Source organism: Phalaenopsis equestris, unplaced genomic scaffold, assembly GCF_001263595.1.
Source record: "Phalaenopsis equestris unplaced genomic scaffold, ASM126359v1 Scaffold000136, whole genome shotgun sequence".
Lineage (NCBI taxonomy): Eukaryota > Viridiplantae > Streptophyta > Magnoliopsida > Asparagales > Orchidaceae > Phalaenopsis > Phalaenopsis equestris.
Genome location: NW_018164578.1, coordinates 458,654 through 481,445, shown reverse-complemented (window position 1 = coordinate 481,445; position 22,792 = coordinate 458,654). Strand labels below are relative to the sequence as shown.

The 22,792-nt window shown below is 33.3% G+C and overlaps 1 protein-coding gene across 1 annotated transcript; it reads left to right on the top strand.

Moving 5' to 3' along the window:
• Positions 1-375: 375 nt before the first annotated feature.
• LOC110021602 (probable histone chaperone ASF1A) lies at positions 376-22,288 on the top strand. Its single transcript, XM_020720163.1, is given in 4 exon segments — positions 376-763; positions 766-823; positions 20,999-21,114; positions 21,426-22,288. Coding segments are annotated over 4 exon segments (672 nt in total). The 5' UTR covers positions 376-712; the 3' UTR covers positions 21,873-22,288.
• The last annotated feature ends 504 nt before the right edge of the window (positions 22,289-22,792 follow it).

Sequence of the window (22,792 nt, the reverse complement as noted above, 5' to 3'; positions counted from 1 at the left end):
ATCGTAAATGTTTGTTTGACTATTCAACTTTTCGAAATGTTTTCCCATTGCAATGATATTTCAACCGTATTTTTTCTGTTCAAAATTGCGAATAGGGTACAATATGTGAAATGTAGCTTTGAAATAACTTTTCTAGGTGGTGAAATACGGTCAAACAAGTCTTGAAAAGATTTTTTTTTGGTGTTGAAATAACGTCGAACGAGCCCTTAGCAAAATCAAGTGATAAAATGTAGTTTTTTGATTGAATTTTTTGAGAAATCAGATAAGAAAATTTTTGCCAAATATAAGCAATACGGCATGGATCACAATTCACTGTTGTAACCACCCCTAGCAACCTGGTACGTGCCAACCGGTTTTTAAATATTTCATATCTGGATAGATCTGACCTGTGTCGGAGCGCGAGTCAATTCTGAGGAGTCGTGATTTTTTAGCCAAATTTCTGTAAGATATTTTACTGTGTACAAATGACCTTCAAAACCCACAACTTTCAAGTTCAGTAGATATTTTAAAAGAGCAATTCTTCGAAGTTGATTCACGGGGAGCGGTAGAATTTAAAATCCAAAATCCCAGCTACCGCCTCTCGCAAAAAGATCCCTCCTTTTGCGCTTCTCTTCTTCCCGCCCTCCGATCACATGTAATTGGCTGCGAATCTCTTCACTGGCTCAGAGGTTTCGACACACTCTAGGGTTTTGCCAGATCAAAGGTCTCGGCCATGAGCGCAGTGAACATAACCAACGTTGCCGTTCTCGACAATCCGGCGGCACATTCCTCAACCCTTTCCAGTTCGAGATCTCCTATGAGTGTCTGGTGCCCCTTACGGACGGTATGGATCTCATTAGCTTTACTTTCCTTTTCCCTTTGCTGGTTCTCTGCGCTTTCTCATGATGCTGCGTTTTTTAGCCTGTTTGAATCGATTAGGGTGGCTTTTAGGCCACGGTAATGCCACTGTGCATCTTTTCCGATTCGTGTGGCTTACTTGAGCACGAGAGGTCTGTGTATCGTGTATGAGCGAAAGAAATATGTAATGAGAGATGGCGATGATCGATTTCAGTTGGTCTTCCTGATGCGAAATAATTTCCTTGTGTTTGATTTGGGTTTCTGCTGGCATCTTTTGTCCCAACAGTGCAAGCTTGATCTCATGATGGCCACATATATCAAGGCATGCAAGAATTCTTTCAAGTTGCCGGCAGTGCTGTCAAATTCAGTAGATACTCTTTAGATGATATGGTTGTCCAATGCCTCGGGCATTGTGCATCACTCTAGGTGACTCCTTGAATGAAATAGGTTGTTAAAAAAGAAAAAAAACATATGAAATATAAAATAATAATTTGTATGATGAATAACTTTTTAGAATATGAACATCGAGTGATAAATTATCAAATCATCTAAGACGACTCTCTCTAATATTGTCTATCACTAAAACGACACCAACTATTTCACGGATATATCGGTTTCACATTTTGTCTCCAAGTATAAACCACTCATCCACCTATGTATTCTCATCTAAACAACACCTAACTTAGTTTTATGTTTGTAACATGTATGGCTAGGGGCAATCTATTGTCGTTACTATCTATTTAATCTTTGTTATCATTCATGTTCTCTTTTTTATCCAAATTTCTCCTCCGAAATTGTACTTCTCTATCTATTTTTTTAATTTATCATATGTAATTTTTCATCCTCGCACTTAATACTCTAGAATCTTAAGATCTTGTACTTATACTTGGCATGAATTTCTTATTAGCACACATTTTTATTTCTTTAACTTTTGATTCAATTTTCAAATCATCTCATGTCAATTCATCGTCATAAAAAAACTAACTCATCATTAATTTTTGCAGTATTAGAATTATTGCTTCAATAAAGATAAAATTTTCATGTCATTGCTTGGAACATTAATGGAAAAGAACTTGATTAGCCATATCTTAATGATGATACTTACATTTAAGGAGTGTGAGGCGCTATGTCTTGAATTTGCATTTCAAGTGCACTATGTGAAACATTAGTTCACTGTGACAAAATTAATTATAAATGAATATGCCTAGTCCTTAAAGTGTCATGTTCTAAATCTTTTTAATTATGCTTGATTTTAAGCCCTTATCATGTTACTTTGGAGCAAACATTGCATGCTTACCTTTTACATAACTACTTGGGGCTAGCTTTATTAATCCTCATTCTACATTCATTTTTGTTGAGTGCTACATGAGATGTTAATCCTATTTTGCGCCAATCTTCTTATGTGTATATCTGATTCTTGTATTACAGATTAATTCTTCCAAATATTTCTTTTTCAACTATTTCTTAGAAGAAGAGCAATTGTCATGATATATCCTTAGATTTAACCCTACTCAACTTTACAAATCCTCATTATATTTTCATTTTGTCTGCATGAGGTTGTTTTATGTTGTGCTAGTCCTTTTGTGCATGTTTCTAGTTTTTGCCATATTTATAGTTCATATTTCATCAAAATTGGTCGTAACCATATCAAACTAACCATTTGTCTAAAAGGATGCGTGAATCATAGTATGAACATACATTGGTAAAACACATAACTTTAAGCATCTTTTTCTTCATAGCTACTTATGCAGTTTTAAACACTATCTCCTTATATTTAACATTTGATGATCATTATCATCAAAATACATTGCTACTTCACAAAAGTGGATCCATCTTGGAACTAACTCCATTCTTGTAATTTGATTTCTAGATATTCTTCCAAATCAAACAAGCAGATCAGTGCTATGCTTTGATTTCAGCTTGTGTGGCGTGTTAAAACTATCAATTTTAACATTTCTTTATCTTCATATGCACTTTTTCTTATTTCTGTTAAGTATAAAATATATCCCAAATATTTTATTATTTTAAATTTGCATAATAACGTTTAAAATGGTGGAGCATAAGGTAATTATAGAAAAGGGTTGGCACAAGGTTTGTTGCTTACTAAATTCAATGTAAAAGAACATTAAGAGAGGTTACATTAAGAGAGGTTATTAGAGAAGTTCGGTACATTTTTGGTTGCGAATGGTACCTATGATTTCTTGAAGTTGACGTATGATTCAAATCTCTGGTTATGGTAGTGCTCACAATCATTAATAGTTTGGAAAGAGCATCAAGAGGTAAAAGTGAACAAAATAAATGAGAAAATGGATTGTATAAAGAAAAAAGGGGGAGCAATGAATTTTTCATGTATAATCTCAGTTGTTTTACTCAGGTTTCATTTTTAGTGTTGGTCTTTACAAACATGAGCAACAAAAAAAAAGTTTAAACCCTTTAAAATGTCAAGATAAACAACAAGTATATGATAGATTTGCAGCCATAAATTTGGTTAAATCCCCAATTCTAGATAAAGGGCATGCAAGGTTGGGCCAGAATGAAGCATATGGTGTGTGGAGGTTTGAACATATTTTATCTGATTGGGCTAAAATGAAGCGTATGGCGTGCGGAGGTTAGAACATATCTTATGTTACGCCTAATGTAACTCACATCATTTGACAGTTACTTGGATTCATTTGTTCTCTTACAACATTGAATTGTTAAAAACATTACAAGGGGGAAGAGTATGCTTAGAAATTTAATGATAATTGATGACACGAGGAAAGCTTACACCACTATTGGTAGCAGGTTTGGAATTTCTCTTAGTATCTGATAAAAACTGCTCTGAATCTATGGTTTGATAAATTGATATATAGAGATGACAAAAATTTCGAAGAGCTGCATGTGTACAATGAAATTCTTTTTGCTATACAAAGTGATTACAATACCAATTTTTTTTTGAGCTATGCTTCAACATGTAGTTCACCGCATAAGTTGACAGCTGCAGTCATGGTTATCCTTATATTGGTCCTAGGATAATTGCTTTCTCTGATTTTCTGTTAACATACTTCATGATGTTATTTTAAAACCTAAAAAGATGTCTGAGGAGTGAAGGAAGAGTATTTTAATTCCCATTTTTAAGAATAAATGGGATGCACCAGATTGTGCAAATTATAGAGGAATTAAGTCAATATGTCATACTTTAAAATTATGGGAGAGGGTAATTCAACATAGGTTAAGACATATTACAAAGATTTCACATAATCGATTTGGATTTATGTTGGACAGGTCTACTATGGAAGCTGTTCATTTATTGAGAGGTTTGATGGAGGAGTTTAGAGATAATAAGGAGGATCTACATATGATTTTTATTGATTTAGAAAAAGCTTGCGATAAGGTTCCAAGAGATATCCTTTGGAGAGTTCTTGAGAAGAAAGGTGTTGATATGACTTATATTCAAGTCATTAAAGATATGTATACTAGAGCTCTTACTTGTATTCGAACAAAAGGAGGATTGATCAACTATTTCCCTATTTCTGTTAGATTACATCAGGGATCAGCTTTAAACCCATATCTTTTTGCTTTAATTATGGATGCTCTTACTCAACATTTGTAGGAGGATGCACCTTGGGGTATGCTTTTCGCTGTTGATATCCATTTGCTAACAATTTCCTTCTCGTGGATAAGATGAGAGAAAAAGCTCAGAAAAAAATTGAATTTGGAGCTCTACTTTGCAGTCTAAAGGTCTTCGTTTGAGTAGTACTAAAATTGAATACATGGAATGTAATTTTAGTAGTTTTAGCTCTAGTGACAGAAATGTAAAATTGGGTGATCAAATTATTAAAAGGTGTGAACATTTTAGATATCTCGGGTCTATTGTTTAAAGTGATGGTGATATAGAGTGTATTGTTTAAAGTGATGGTGATATAGATGGGGATGTTATTAGTAGAATTCAAGTTGGTTGGCTGAAGTGGAGGAACGTGTTAGGCATTTTTTGTGATAGAAAAGTATCCCTTAGACTGAAAGTAAAATTTTATAAGATGGTAGTGAGACCCTTAATGCTCTATGGCGCTGAATGTTGGCCTTTAAAAGAGAAGCATAGAACTAAGTTAAGCGTAGCTGAGATGAGAATGATTAGGTGAATAAGTGGCTTTACACTTAGAGAAAATGAATATATTCGTGATAGGGCTGGTGTAGCTCCAGTGACGGGCAAAATTAGGGAGAGTCGTCTTAGATTGTTTGACCAAATTAAATGTCAACCATTTGATGATCTGATTAGGAGAGTAGATGTTTTATATTTGACCTATGTTAAGAAAGGCAGGGGTAGACCTAGGAAGACCTGAGCATGTTGTAATGGGCATATTGTGTAAAAAATGATCTGAATTTATTAGAATGAAATGAAAATATGACAATAAATATTACACAATGGAGAAAAGGATTCATGTAGCCGACTCTATTTAGTGGGATAAATGTTTTATTGTGTTGTTGTATTAGTTTCATTTTACCGAGCTGATATCTTTATAGGGAAAAATGGCTAAAACTTGCTTTGTCCATTTCTCCCAATTGATATTTTTACGTAAAACTATATATAAAATAATTAATAAGTACTTATTATGATGAATTTAAAGATTAAAGTTATTGTCTAAAATTTAAAATTGTCTATCTTGGTTGGTGGGCGAAGAGAGAGACCATGGCATTCTCTTTTTCATGTTAAGTATATGAGTCTGCGGCACTCTAATTCTATGTTAAGCACATTAATTCATGGTTTTTTTCATTCCTTATTTATCACACCGAATACTCTTAACAATTCTCTTCAAATTGGATGATAGTTTTCAAGTTTATTTAATATATTTTTAGATGCATTGTTGCAAATTTTTTTTGGTAAATTTGCTAATGAGTTTACTTCCCATTTAAACATATGGACTGCAAGTTAACTCACTTTTTAAATTCTCTTGTATGAAATGTTTGTCCCTTCCATATATTTTGTTTGATCATGTTGCATTGAATTTGAAGTAATGTTGATGACAAATTTATTATCACAGACTCACAATATATCTTCATAGGTCTTTTTCATTTGCTTTTTAAATCTTATTGTATAATTTTAGTTTATGAGTGTTTAAAGCAAGCAACTGCTCAACATTCAAATTTGAAACTTGACTTTGAGACACTGGGTTATTTCTTGTTTCTCCATATTTCTAAATTTGTTCTCAATAGTGTAGAATGTGGTGAAGTGAATTTCTTATCCATTGATGGCTTTGCACAGTCAACATTAGTATAACCTTCAAATTGCAGGGTTTATATTTTGTAAGGTGAATCCTTTTTCAAGGTTTGATTATAGATATCTGAGAACTTTGTAAGCAATTTAATTATGATTTTTCTTTGGTTTGTGCATAATTGACTTTTTTTGATACAATAAAAGTTATGATAGGTGTGAGATTGATTATTTTTTCAACTAATCTTTGCTACTATATGATGTCGACTCCTTTTCATTTTTCATTTTTATTCTGTTTCTAACTTGATTTAGTTAGGGTTTCACAGATTTGCAGTTAATCATTCATATTTCTATGAGAAGATTCTATATTTTCTTAGGTTGAGAGAACAATATTAATTTTTTTATTATTATTGTGTGCTTTTATAACTTGAAAATATTTGAACTTGTCAATTTTTTTTGTTTCAAGCTCTATGATAAATTTTTCCTTATTAATAATTTTATTTATTGGCATCACATGTAACAATTATATTATCATTATAAATAGTAGAAATGATTTTTTAGTTTTTCTTAAAATATGACACTCAATAGGACACAATGGAGAAAAATGATTCATGTCGCCGACCCCACTTAATGGGATAAAAGTTTGTTGTTGTTTAGAATGTATCATGACGATTGAATGTTCTCCTTGGCGTTGTTTCTCTCCCATTTCATAGATGTTTTTTGTGAAATAGCTAAACCATATCTCTGTGTATTGCTTGAGACCATCTTTTGCCTTTTTTAATTTACACATCATATTAAGATGTTTAGAAGTGGACCATGTTTAAAGTTCAATTGTATGAATTGGCTATTATTTGTTTGAATCATTTGAGATTATGATCAATTCTTTGAAAAATAATGTATGTTAGGCGTTATAAAATCTTAATTGTTTAGTGTTAATATAATCTATAATGATAGTCTTGGTGTTGTTTAAAATCTGCAGTTTGCCAAAGAAAAAGATGCGTTAAAAAAAGAGGCATCATGAAAATATTTGATAGCTGTCCTAAATTGTATAGCCTATGATTGACTTGCCCTACAATAATGAGGAAGCTATCTAGGAGGTTTTAAATGCAGAATGGGTTTGTTTTTCGTCAATTTGTTATTGAAAAACTTAAAAGACAGTTAAAGCTTTTAGAAATTCTAGGATAAAACCTGCAGCTAAAAATAAGCAAAAAATAGTTATAAATTTGAATAACATTTAAGCATGAGAAAAGAAAGCTTGAATTAAATAAGTTTTATAATTTGGTATTTGGTGTGAATAAATTATAGCTTTCTGGTTGGTTTAGGCATTGATCTATAATGTGTGTTGGAATGAATTTTTACTATTATATTGTTGTTATCTAACTATAGCATAGATTAATTGCTAAATCTATTAGCGAAGATGTTTCACCCAAAAAAAAAAAAAGAAAAAATCAAGAAGCCAAGAAACTTAAAAGATTTCGTTCTTGAAATAGTGCAACAAGAGGTAGGATTATTCTTTTTATGATATCATCCCTGGTGAACTAAAAAATGTCAGGCTTGTTTCAATTTAAAAAATCCAATCTAATTTATAGTTTGTGGGGAAAAAAATGATTACTACGGTCTATAGTGGAAACACGTGATTTTGAAAAAAAGTGTGGAAACTAGATTGAATTGATTTTTTTAATTCATGCTCAACATGAAGATTACTATATTGAATTTGCAACATTTTTGGGCAAATTTTATTTCTAAGACTAAGCAAAATAGTTATGGTGGGAGGAAATCACTTATTTCTTTTTCCTAGCTAGATTATGGGTCTGTTTGGCGCAGCTGCAGATTCTCAGCTTTTCAGCTGTCCCAGGAAGCAGCTGTAGGAAAGCAGATGTGGGGAAGCTGACTATCTGTTTGGTGTATCTGCGTGAAAAATGCTGTGAGCCAGCTGTTTCATGTAAAAATGACCAAACTGCCCATGTTTGTTAAAACTGTTTAAAATTTTTGATTTATTTGTATAAATAATATACATAAAATTTATAAAAATATTATTTCTTAATTAATTAAATGAAATATATTGTTTTTAATATTCGTTTTTATAAAAAATTATTAAAAAAAATTATAATTTTGAAAACATATAGGTTTAAAATTTATATTTATCTATATATCAATGTATACAAATATTAATTCGTCTATACATACAAAAATTTAGAAACATATATTTTAGAAGCATAAAATTAATTCTCCATTTTGAATACTTCAAAAGTTGATATAACTTAGAGCATTTACATAAATACCACATAATTCATGTCTCAACATATTAGACACCGAAACTTACATATTTTCTTGGATAACACATAATTTTTTAACATCATATAGTGCATGACAATCTAAACAGCTTCCAGCTAAATGCAAATTATATAGGGCATTGTAATCCGTAAAATGATCTTCCATGCCCATTTATAAAAAGTTTTAATCCTTAACAAAGTTATTTATTACATCACCAGTGCCAATAAAGTAACTTCTACTACGAAACACGTAAGTTACAATTATTTTGTCTTTCTAACAAATTGCAAATCAATCACATATTAACCAACGCATTAGTAATTTGTTCTCGAATGACCGCCATTTCAGTCGCACCTTCCCCTTTCTTAGTACAAATGATTGATTGTTCGCTGTCATCTCGTAACATAGAACTGCCAATTTGATTTTTCAGATGGGTCTTCAACTATTTTCTGTTGGTTTGCTTCGGCATTGAGGAAATCAACGTCATATCGAGACGGGTGCCGCCTAATATAATTGTGTATTGTCATCGTCGCTATCACAATCTGAACCTGTTTTGGAAATGGGTAAGGAGACATATCACGTAATATCACCCATTTCTTCTTCCACTTCCAGATCTTCTTCCAGACACCAAATGTCCTCTCGATGACGCCTCGCAAAGAGGAATGTCTTTTGTTGAATGCCTCCTTTCTGGTTCGTGTAACATTACTTGCTCATTCAAAATCAGGTATATGATATCTGGTATCAGGATATGGTTTGAGATACCCTCGCTGCAACGGATAACCGACATCCACCAAATAATACTTTCCTGTAACGTGTTTAACCTTCATTTTCACATTTAAACAAAATACAATAAATATTTTCTTAGATGCAACATACCTTGAGGAGGATGGGGAAAGCAATAATGCGGATTCCGTGTTGCACTCTTGAAAATTCTGCTGTCATGTGCACTACCCTCCCAACGTGGCATAATAAATGTGAAACACATATTAAAGTCACAGACTGCCATGACATTTTGGGTTGGGGTTCCACTACGTCCAATAAATACAACTTTCTTATCATTTGACACACGTGCATCAACATGTGTTCCATCTATCGCACCGATGTAATCCTAAACATGTGGCGTTAGTTATTCATTAATTAATGTCATGCTTTCATGTTAAATTTCATTAATATAAGATTAAATCTGTACCTTAAAGAATGACATGTAGCGTCGATCGTGGCGAATCTCCGTAGGAGTTCGTGAAAACGTTGGATCTGTTGGCTTTATGACTTGTTTGGCGAGGCTCACCAAATCACTCAAACTCACTGAGAAGTACCTGCTAATGGTCTCTGATGAGTGCTGGAAGCGTTCCATCGCACCACACATTGACTCGTTCTGTGATAATATATAAAAAGTAATCGGCAATACCTCACGGTCAGTCATCCTCATAGACCCATTGAGGCCATGAGATCCAATGAGTTCTGCTAAAAGATCTGTAAAAACATCCTGTGTCATGCGGAACATGTTGTGAAATCTTGTGGGATGCCCGACAAGCATTTCTGCAACCCATTTGTCTCCAAAATGTGATGATGTGTAACAGGGAGAACGGTTGATATATGTGTTGTAGTACTCTACAAGCAAGTTGATAGCTGTGTTTCTCCTTCTACGACGTATTTGGTTTGGGTCCATAATGATGTATATTGGACACATTTTGACAAAGAAAACTAAATTATTAAGCTAATCATCACTATGAAAAGAAGTCTATTATTTAACCTGTGACAAGTAATAACACGAGCATTCAGTGTAGACCAGAGTAATGGACTTCTAAGGAATTTTTACCAGCAGATTAGATTTTCGCAGTTTTCATAAAGATAGTTATATCTAAAAAAACAAATTAAAATGAAAGGTCTCAATCAACAACAGTTCAAAAATAACCAGGTCTTCTCATAAACGATAAGCACATAGTAAATACTAAAGATCTCCATTCAGATTTTCCTGCGCTCATAAAAATGTCGTAGATACGACACCCTTCAGTCTTTGTCAATTGCTGTGAAAAAATCTCTCTGCACCGAATCTTGAAGCAGCTCAACAGCAAAGTAGTAAAGCTCATCATCCGTTGCAATACTCGGATCTTGCTCTAAAATTGCCACAACCTCGTTAATTGACGTTTTCTGCACTTTATGTGAGGCATCGTTGGAAGAATCCATAAGACACGATATCTGGTTTCTGATAGAAGCAGCTTCACCCTTTTTTTTACCCTCGAGCCTAGATCGCTTCGAGCGGTTCGTGGATTGAATCTCAGTTGGACCTGGACTTGGGAAATCAGGTGAATCATCTGATAAGTTGACAGGAACATTGTCTTGTTGTGTTTCACCAAATCCTACTTCGCTGAGAGCACATGCATATTTTCCTGTGGCGACGACACCCCCGCACATCAGGTCTAACTTCTCCTCCAAATCGGATTCAATCCCACAAGTTTTATACTTTTTCGCTGCGGGCACCACCTGGAGAAAAAACCCAAATCAGTTCTACAGCTTGAAATAGAAATATATTATGGAAATTATCAACAATTACAATTACTAACCGCGAGCCTTTCTGCCCACCAATCCTCCGAGGCATCTATGGTTCGCTTTATCGGATCCCAACCCAAACCAGTTGAACCACGTTTTAAATCCTTCCAAATTTTTCATTTGATTCCATTTGTTTTTCATTTGTAGCCTGTCGCACTCCCGTCCCGTGGAGTTTTTAAATTTTTTAATGATATTCAGCCAACCTTCTTTATTGAAAAACGTTGTTAGTCTATTGCCCAATTCTATTTCTTTTATACAAAGGTCGCAAAACAACATTTTGATTTCTTTTTCCCAGAGTGCTGGTGAACCATGTTCTTTAGCCTTACCAGCCATGTTACTACTACGACGAAGCAAAGATATGAAACACAACAATATAGTTTTCGATTAAAAAATTGATTAAAGAAAGTAAAAAAAGGTGTTGCATCATATTCAATAAAAACATAAAATTTAATGAAGCATAAAAATGAAAAAAATGACACAAAATTTAACGTGGTTCGGTCAATATGGCCTACATCCACGACAAAGGAGGCCAACAACTTTTTTATAGCACCAAAGAGGAAGATACAATGCTTTGATTCATACATTACTCCCTACCCGAAATATAAAAAAAACCAGCAGCATATATACAAAAATAGGTGAACAACTTATAATATAATCACAAACATCACACAAAACTACAACTTCAACTAAATTAAGACGTCGCTATCGGATGATCGGGAATTCCTCAGAGGAGGTAACCTATGGTTGCTAATGAGGCTTCCCACGGTTTAAATAAAATTATGGAAACCATATAATCCCTACCCGAAACATGACTAAACCCCATCCCAACATATATAAAGCTTTGATTCTCCCATATGCATAATACTTTACTCTCTCCCACACAGCCCTTTGAAGCCTGCACACAGTAGTCGGGCATAATAGAAAACCAACAACATATCCAATAAAGAGGTAAGCCGAAGCAAAAAAGGCAAGTAATCTTGGAATTTGAGCATGAAATGAGAACCTCAACTTTAAATGCAACATATAATGGAGATTCTTTTCAAGGATATTGATACTCTTTTGACTTTCAAGCCTTAGCTTAAGGTCTCAAATTACTACTCAAATTACTACTCCTAGATGAGAACTCGAAGCAAAAAAAAAAAAACTGCTGTAGATTCTCAACAAGCTTGCGAAGTAGCTTGCCAAGTAATGGAGCAATGCAAAGCAAGCTAAGTGTAAAGATAACATAAAAATAATAATCTTACAATTGCTTATAGGACCATACCAATGTACCAAGAGCTGTCATGATGGATTACACATGTTTTCTACCACTCAATTATGATCTACCTCTTTAAAAATACCTAACCATTATTCAAATGTCATACAATCTAAGGACAAACCAATTCTTCATATCTATAGTAAAGCAGACATGAATATTCATTTCGGGTAAGAGTTAATCCTCATACATTCTCTATAGTGAAGCAGACATGAATATTCAGATTCTCAGGCATGTCATACATTCTCTTACAACAATTTAATTCATTGCACCAAAAGATCATCTTATAACTAGAACAAAAAGAATAATAAGAATAATAATATAATGAAACAAAACAATGAGTATTTTCCAAAGGCAACAAGGGAGCAGAACCGAGCCCCCAAAGCAAACTCCAAAAGCCTCTAAGAACTCAATTATTTCATCTTGCATATGTTTCGAATGGGGAGACAACCATATAGAGCAAAACCAGGCCCTCAAAACCAAATTAACTTGATTGAATATGCTTCAAACAAAGAGGCAACAGAGTAGCATCAAAACTAGAGTCCCAACATAAAACTCCAAAGCTACAAAGCAAAATGTAACTATACGTCTGTGTTTCGAATAGAGGGGGGCAACAAAGAAGCAACCTTAAAAATTTGATTGCAAATGTAAGGGCTAATTTCATGTAAGAGAAAAATGAAGAATTTTTTCATCTTCCAAAATTTCAAGCGAAAGCAAACGAAAGCAAACTTCGTGAAGCTGTGAAGCTAAAGATCCACAACAGAAAAGTAGGAAAAAATAAAAAATGCCATAAACGGGAAAGAGATGAGAAGAAGAACACATTAGGAGCCGCAAAAAATGACAATCTTCCATTAACAGGTGTTTGCAAATCTTCAACCACAAAACAATCTAATGAAACACGACAAACATGCAAATTTGGGTGCAAGATCTACAACTTCGCAAAAAACCCACATCCTTCCTCTCAACCAATAAGCTCACGGGTTGAGGCAGCAGGGAAGCCACCAAGCCAACTCAAAACTCTCCAAAAGCCTTGAAACAAAAGGGAAATCATGCATTCATATTTCAAATAACAGGGGAGCACAACCGAGCCCCCAAAGCAAACTCCAAAAGCCTCAAAGAACTCAATTATTTCATCTTGCATATGTTTCGAATGGGGAGACAACCATATAGAGCAAAACCAGGCCCTCAAAACCAAATTAACTTGCTTGAATATGCGTTAAAAACGACAATCTTCCATTGACAGGTGTTTGCAAATCTTCAACCACAAAACAATCTAATAAACACGCCAAACATGCAAATATGGGTGTAAGATCTACAACTTCGCAAAAAACACACATCCTTTCTCTCAGATCCGAAAATACACGAAGAAAATGGCTCGTCTTTACCTGTGCTCTGTCGATCGAGGGACGACGAAAGAAGAAGGAGAAGGGGACGCGAGGGAAGCAGCGGGGAAGATCCTAGGGCAGAGGCGAGAAAAGGGTAAAAGGTAAAAATCTCGTGCGAAAGCGGGGTTAATGCCGCGGCCCGCTTTCGCTCCGCTTTCGCGAATCTAATTGCCAAAGTCGCGAACTAAACAAAGAACTTTCGCGAATAATCGCGGCAAAGGCCCGCGCAACGCCTAAAAATCCCTCCCAAACGGACCCTTAATCAAAGCTGACAATATTTAATATCATTCAACTAAAATAAATGTCTTCTGAAAAAAAAAATTTGCTTGATCAATGTTTTGGCCTTGTGCTTCCATTGATCATCTACTCTTGCTTGACCTTAGTTTTTGTATCTTAAATCGGTGGAAACTTGATGTTTCCTTGCATTCGAGGAGTGATTTGCCACAACTCGAAGTTTCCTTCCACCTAATAGACTATAATGCTGTCTATTTTGGCTTGGAATTTTTTAGGGGCATGTACATATTTACCATTCAATTCTTATGTATTTACATATCTAGAACCTAAAATTTTCTTGTTACATTTATATGGCCAAAATATTTCATATCACATCAATAATACCACTGTTTTAACTTCTAAAAAGTGAAATACACTTTTTTTATTGATAGGTAAGTATTGAAGTTCAGATGTCAGATGTGTAAACACATGACTTAAGTTGGCGCTTTAACATGTATTGTCTGTATAACATCTTTTTTGATGAATAAATTATAAAACAAGCATGTGGCAGTTGTAACGGACGAATAATCTTTACTCTCTCCTTTTATAAAATTGATAGATTTCTATTATGTATGCTTGGGCATATTGTATAAAGAATGATATTAATCTATTAAAATTAAATGAAAATATGACACTCAATAGGACATAATGGAGAAAAATAATTCATATAGCCGATTCCACTTAGTGGGATAAAGACTTGTTATTCTTGTTGTTTTTGTTGTATCAGAACAATATTAAAATGTAACTAATAGAAATGTTATTGCTTGTTTAATATTCACCAAGATAGTTTGGTTCATTATATTTTGGTAAGCTTATTTAATATGCTTTGACCTTTATTTATTTTTTATGAGTTCAACCTAATTAAACTATAATATTTATATATCTTCATCTAAATCATATTGGCTAGTTTTTTCGGTTATTTTATATTTAATTTTTTTTTTTTACGTTAGGCAGGTATTCTATGTATGAGTAATGATGTCAGTTTATTTTATTATATTATACTCATCGTGTCACCATGAGCATAGATATTCTTTGATATGGTATTAGAAAGGAATGACCCTTAGTTCACCATGTAGGCAGTCTTGCTCGTGATTTGTTATGCTCTATTTACATTTCTCGCTCATGAAACATACACACTTTTCTCCTTTTATTTGTGTTTCTCATATTCTGTTTGTTGCATCTCCTTGGGTGTTCCCTCATTGTTGTATTTCTATCATCTTATACACGATTCTTTGCAATGCTCAATTTTTAAATCTTGTAACTCTTGTTTTAAAGTTGTGAGGGAGACAAAAGTGAGAAATTCGTGCTTAAGAGGAGGTGAAACCACCCCCCCAATCGATAGGAAACAACCTTGATGGCGAAAAGAGAACGTGTAATGTCGATCAGCAAGAGAGTGAAGCCATGCATGAGCAAAGGAGCAAATATGAACTGCTTTGTAACAAAGTGTACAACGGAAATGAGCAAGTACAGGAGGAGACATCGTCAAGATGGTGAGGGTGATATCTTTGTGTGAGATTTGTGAGGATAAGGATTGAGCCTAAGAGTGTCGAAGTCGGGCAAAGCGAGACAAGGGGAAACAAATTTTGAAGCCTCGCAAATGGGGCACGGTTATAGAGTGTTTGAACAAGAGTCGTGCCAGAGTCAATTTGAGCTGGCTGATTGTTTGCAAGCTGGAGCATCAATGTTGATGATTGAGCACAAGAGTGTTGTTTGTGTTCAACAAGTATGCTTGGGTTTAACTAAAGATTTATGGTCAACTGCATGCTTGTCCTTAGAATCTAGCACACTTGCTGAACACCATAAAAACTCTCGTGTTTTATCTTCGATGCCAATGCTCACAAATGATCAACCGGTTGAAATCCACTCTGACACTGGTCTTGTTCTACCACACTACAACCAGTCTCTCGTTTGAAATGTGCTGAAGCTCGCTCCTCGTTGCCTCACTTAGTAGGGCTTTGATGCTCTTGAGCTTGATGCCAAACATCAATCTCACACAGAAATGCCACCCTCTCTTGCTCGATGTCGTCTCCTATATTTTTTTTGTCTTTGTTGCATACCCTGCTGCGAAACGTTTGACGTTTGCTCTTTCGCTTACGTCTGGCTTCCCTCTCCGCCAACCGACATATCACGCTCTCTTTTGTTTCGCGTTGAGTGGGGGGTTTTGTCTCCTCTTAAGCACACATCGCTCATTTTGTCTCTTCTGTAATTGTAACACAAAAGTTACATGGGATTTTTGCATAATTTGAGTTAAGCCTTTGCTACGACTCTTTTTTTTAGTGTGGTCAATACTTTTCATTCTACTCTTAATAAAACTCTTCAATGCATTTTATATTGTGAAATTCATTGTTATCAACTTTTTTTTTTAATTTTTTTTTTTAGGGCCATTCACAATTTTGTGAATTCTCAATGCAGAACACTAATTTTTTAATATAGCATTTCTAGATAATAATGACACCATCAAACTTTCTAAATTTCAAATATCCAATGATGCTATTATTACTTGGTTGTTCAATAGTTGTAAACCTTTTGAATGACCTAAGTTAAATGTGTCATGACTCAATAAAGATGACATGAGACTTTATTCTACCTATTTTCGGGAAAGTAATATGCCTAGTATTTTCATGCTTTACTCTGAGATTTTCTCTCCTTAAAAGCAAAACTTTCTTTCCCCATGTTCATTTTATTTGGAATTATCTTCTGAAATATTATTAGGAAAGAACTCCATCATTGATATCTTTTTTTCAAATAGCGATGATATTGTTAAGTATTTAAAATGAGAAGGCTTCAGACAATATTGTTCTTACTTGCTTGCTATATAATCTTAAACTTTCCATTGTCACAAAGATAATGCTTTAATATTCTATAAAATAAAATATGAGATCTTTTTTTATTTGACATACTTTCAAGAAAATAATCCCCATCATATCTGCACTTTATTTTCATATATTTTATTATTCGATGAAATGATAATAATAGTTTTTTGCGCAAGAATGGGATTAGTCCTTCAATACTGTCCATTATTGATCCAACTCTCTAACGTAGGCAAAACAATGTGTTTTTTTTTTGGTTGGCAAACTTCTCTCCAGCTTTTATTCTTCGGACAACATAGTTTTTAATATTGTGATTGCCTATTTTTGGGATCATCAAGCCACATGTTTTTTTCCTTGTATTTGTATACTCGACTAAGTTTAAAATTGTGCAATTAGATATTGAAGCAGTTTGCATCTGTGCGCGAGGTGTAAGCGTTGCGTCTTTTTTAGTAGTAAGCCTCATAATCATTAAATTGTGCAAAACAAGAAGTATCTTGTTAAATTTAAATTATGTAATAAGAAGTAACATTTTTACATTCTAACATATTAATAGGTTAAGATGTAATATATTAACATGCTTATATGGTAAAATAAAATAAAATTTTCAATTAAGAAGTAATTTTTAAACATTCAAATTTTAAATCGTAAAATAAGAATGATTATATAAACATCAAAGTATGACATAATAATTTAATAATTCAAAATAAGTTTGGTACAATTGTTCTCTCTCATGCTTCTATTGCTACCCATCAAAATAAAAATATAACACGATGCTATGGTTAGAATTTCTAAATTCAAAAGTCTCCATCAATTTTATTACTTGATGAGCTTTCATTAGAACCATTAGTCTAACAATTTATATTTTTACCCTCTTTTGTACACCATTGTATTTATGTTCTCTCATTCCTCATTTTAAATTTCAATTTTCTTTCTCTTAAGTAATATTAATTTATAATAATATTTATTAAATTTTAAAATAAGGACTATTGACGATAACATCAGCTGTGTATTACATTGGTCGGGAATTTTTATTAGAATTATTTTTTTATATTTATTTAAAGAAATCTATAGATCTAACTATGTATATCTCATCAGAATTGAGACGAGGCTCTCTTTGAGGTGATGTCAAAAAAACATGTTGTTTGCAAATAACTCATGTTCAACTTGTTAAGTAGGTCTCATTTGATTCATTCGTTAAGTTAGCGAGCCAAATATTAATAATATTTTTGAGCTTAATTTATAAATAAGTAGAACATGAACAATTATTTTTTCGTTCGTGCTCAACTTCATTTGATTTGAAATAATTAAATACTTAAGTAATAATATTTGTTTATATACTTTTATATTAATTTTTAAAATTGTATTTAAAAAATACGATATAACAGATTTGCATGGTACAAATGTGAAAAATAATGTTGAGGTGTTAGATATGTGAATACATAGGATTTGGTTGGTATGTATGTAAATACCCAAAAAATATGGAGAACAATCTAATGGTTCGTGAATCATTCATGAGTAACTGATATTAGTAGTCTTTTCTTTAGATTTTCTCTTATATTTGTTTAGTACCGCATCAAAGGAGAATTTTGCTTATAGCCTTTTAATTCGTATATCCCCAGGCCCACGTGGGAATTCTAGTTGTTGAGCTCAAAGTCAAACCGTACTTGAGCCAATTCAAGCAAACAAATTTGAATGGACTTGAATATGAATATGTTATTCATGAGTTATCTGCAGAAGCTCATTTCAAACAAAAAATAAATTTCGAGCAAGTCAAATGCGTACAAGCTTTGGGCTTGCTCAAGCTTAGCCTTTTTACACCCCTTCCCTCATATGTACCCATAAAGGAGCATGTCACATTGTAATTTTTTTAAAAAGCTGCTAAACCATACTCTTGACCAGTTAAAATGCTATCGCTGAACATGCTACTATTTTTTTGCTTTTGTACTCAACCTTGTATGCTTGTACATGTACACACTTGCTTTGTGTTAAGAATATACATGACTTCATTTTTAACAAACCTATTATCTATTCACAGGCTTACTAAAACTCATAACTACTTCGTAACTTTATATTCCTCATTCATTTTTTCATAATCTCAATTTGAGGAAGATAATTGGCTGATATATTGAAGCTGATGGAATCTACTACATGTATAGATGCCCCTTTTTTGCTTTAACAAAGGATATAAAACGTATGATCGTCTTGCTTGATACATATGTGCTTTGGATGAAGTCTTTTTCAGTGAGACCGCACCTTTTTTTATCTTTATTTGAGGTACCTTCACGACTGATTCCTCTTTTTGCAAAAACGCCCACTTGCCTCCTTGCCCCTATTGTTTTCTTTGCACAACCTCATTCACCTCTTAAAGCATCTCCTTTTAAATTTTGACAATCTATTTAAGTAGCATTTACCCATCGCTCTTTGAAAAGGTTTTCAACAATTGTTGCCTATCCCATTCATTCTTATGTGCCATTAAATCAATTATTTTTTCCTCTGTAAATTTTCATTGTCTTTACCATCTCTCTATTTCAAAAACTTATCAAAAGCAAAATTCTTTTTGGTAATAGGCTATATATATTAAAATGAGCGCTCTACACAGTCATCATGGATGATGTTTAGTTGGTCTCTATTTGGGTTAAAAAAAACTCACTTGGACTTCACCGTTGAATTTCATGATGATTTCTTGATTAATTAATATAAAGCTTGATTGATTGCCAAAATGTTAACATATCTTTATGGGATAAATTATTTTAACACATCCCCCTTGTTGCTTGATTTAATTCCATACAAATTCTTTTATCTGTGGCCATCAATCAAGGTTGTTATTTGTCATAAATGGATGTGAGTAATGTTTTCTTTATGGTGATTTGAATAAGATTGTTTATATGAAGCAACCACTTGGTTACGCTCTTCAGGGGGAAATCACATAGATTTACTCGAGAATGTCATTTATGGGCTTAAATTCGTACATTGTTGGTTAGAAAATATTTGTGAAGTTATTGCCATCTTCACAATAGACATCTTGTTCATGTTGTTGATATTTTATCAAGAATGACAAAAAAGTGTATCTAATAGCTAAAGATCTTGAACATTTAATTTATTTTCTTTGAATTGAATTTGCTTGTTGTAAAAGGGAGCTCTCACTTCTAGGGGAAGAAGCTACAAATATTTTTGAGGAAATTGCTATTGTTATTCTCGTGGATATTCATATCATTTCAAATAGGAGAAATTCTTTGATGATCTATTTTGATATCAAACACCGGTAGGAAAGTTGATTTATCCAACCATAACTAGGTTTGTATTTCATATATTGTCATAGCGGCAAGTTAGCATATATTAACTCCAAAATAAAAGCATTGAGAGCATGAGTGGAACTGGGTTATATATAAATAGTAAAATTTATATAATTTTCTAATGTAGTCTAGGAAAGTTGATATATTTTACTTGAAAAGATCTAGACATTTGGTGATTTTTCCCGGCCTAAAAAATAATTTTGGTTCCGCCTTTGATTGAGAGCTTAGTTTTTGCAGGCAAGTTAATCTCACAGATGAAAATGTTGTTATAGATTATACTCGATTATTTGTCTGAAAAGTTTGCCACTCATTTCATTAGTTCGTTGTAAAAGATTGATAGTTTATAGAAGTTGTGGGATCTCATTCTTTCTTTTGATTACATAGCAAGTTGGAATTGCCTGATAATACTCAAGCTAGACGGGATATTAAGTATATGTATTTTTTTTATATTAAGTGAATAGATGATGCTCTATATTGAGTTAGTGGTGTAGTTTTATTTCGCTATGCCTTGTATTCTTCTTCCTATTATAAATAGTAGGGTTTTTAGCGAATGATACGCTTCTTTCCTATTATAAATAGTGGGCTTTTTAGCGAATGATACACAACCTTCACTTTTTAGAGTTGAACACGGTTCTTTCTTTCCTTTTAGCAATAATTCAAATTGAGAATTAGTTTGTAGCAACTATAATTAATCAGTGGTAGAACCTTAAAAGGAAAATAGGACTGTAGTTGTTTTATTCTTAAGGAAATGCTTATGTTCAATCAAGTTGGGGTTTTTGAGCGCCAAGTGCTCTGGAAGGTTTCCATGATTCTTTGGCATTGATCCTCCAATTCCTATAAATTGACATATCTAACACCTAAACTCTACTTTTTACTTTTATACCACCCAAATCTTTCATATCATCTAAAAAAAATTACTATTTTAATTTTTAAATGTGAAATACACATTTTCATGCATAGGTAAGGTGGCATATACCTAAAATTAAAATTTAGATGTTAGATATGTAAATACATAGGTATTAAGTGGTACGTATGCAAAACTTCCCCTTATTTAATGAATTCATTTGAACTTTGTTTTACTTCCAACACTACCTGTATTACAAACTAAAGCAAAAATCCACATCCTTGACTCTCAGATCTTGAATGGAAACTCATATATGTCGGCTCTGCCGAGGATGAGAAATACGACCAGCTTCTCGAGAGTGTGCTTGTCGGTCCAGTCAATGTGGGGAATTACCGGTTCGTCTTTCAGGCAAATTCTTACAGACCTAAAACCTTCTAAAATTGGGAAATTTACATACTTATCACAAAATACTTTTGTATTTACATACCTCACACCTAAACTTTCTTGTTTACATAAATAGCACATTGTGTTTTAAAACTATGCATGAAAGTATGAATTTCACTTTTAAAAAATGGTATTAGTGTTTTTTTTTTGATGTGATATTAAAGATTTGTGCATTGTAGTTATGAATGTTTAGGTGTTGGATATGTAAATATTTAAGAATTGGGTGCTTCCATTTTTGCTTGAGGCTGTGACCATTTTCTTATTCTACTTTCCAGGCAGATCCGCCAGACCCTTCGATGATCCGTGAAGAGGACATTCTTGGTGTGACAGTGCTGCTTCTGACCTGCTCCTTCGTTGGCCAGGAATTCATAAGAGTGGGATACTATGTAAACAACGATTATGATGACGAGCAACTGAGGGAAGAACCTCCCACCAAAGTTTTGATTGATCGAGTTCAGCGGAACATATTGGCTGACAAACCCCGTGTCACTAAATTCCCGATCAATTTTCATCCTGACAGCAACGAAAACGGAGTCCAGCCTGCTGTAAATCCTTCGCCTGAAGCTATCAATGGCGATGAACTGGTGAATGAACCTGAGCTGGAAATGAGGATGAAGTTAGAGGCTGGAGTTCAGCCTGGTTTACATCCTTCACCTGATGCTGACAACGGTGATGGGCATGAGAGTCGCCCTGTACCAGATTCGAAGAAGATAGAAGTGTAAGGCCATAGGTTGAATGTCAGTTTCTGTGGAAATGTGAGCCTCTTCAATGGGTGAATTAATTTTCTGGTGGTCTTATCAAGCTTAACTTCTGTGATCATATAATAGGCAGGTTTTCTGTAAGTTGAGCTTATGAAGGGAAGCTTAATGGGGCCATTTAGGCTTATTTTCTTACAATTTGATTACTCAGTTTTTTTGGGGAGAGTTATTGAAGGAAAATGTGAAAATGTTCCAATCGACACTTGGGATTTAAGTTTTGTTTTAACTTTTAGTGATATTAATGTAGTTGGTTGAATTTATCTTGATTGATAAAAAATAGTTTTTTTTGGTTGCTGGGCATCTATTTTCTTTGTTTATGATTGTAAAGGCTACCTTTAACAGGCAGCCATTGAATGATATGATGGGATATTTAAACTGAGGGGCAATTTTACATACATATCAGTGTTCTTATGTATTTACATATCTGACTTCTAATTTTTTATATTTATATTTGGAACACTTTGATTTTATAAACCGAAACTGTGTACTATACTCTTAAAAAGTAAGTCATATTTTTTATGTGATGTTTAAAATTTATGTTATGCATGTAAATATGAAAGTGTGTTCGATATATTAAAAAGAAAGGGTCAAATAATAAATGTTTTTTTTTTAAATATATATTTTTATAAATATGTGTATTTTAATTATATTAATTTAAAATTATCCTACTTGAATAGTTGAGGATCAATCCATTACATAAATTTTGCATATTTCAGAATAAAAATATAATGTCTTGCAAAAAAGAACTTATATTGATTGATTCAATTTAAGTTTACCAAATATCTATTATCTGCAATAGAAATATCATACTTTTCAATAAAAAGTTATGTTGAACTTGAAAATCGACAAGGGCTGGTTTGGCCGGCTGTAAAAGGAGCGCATTG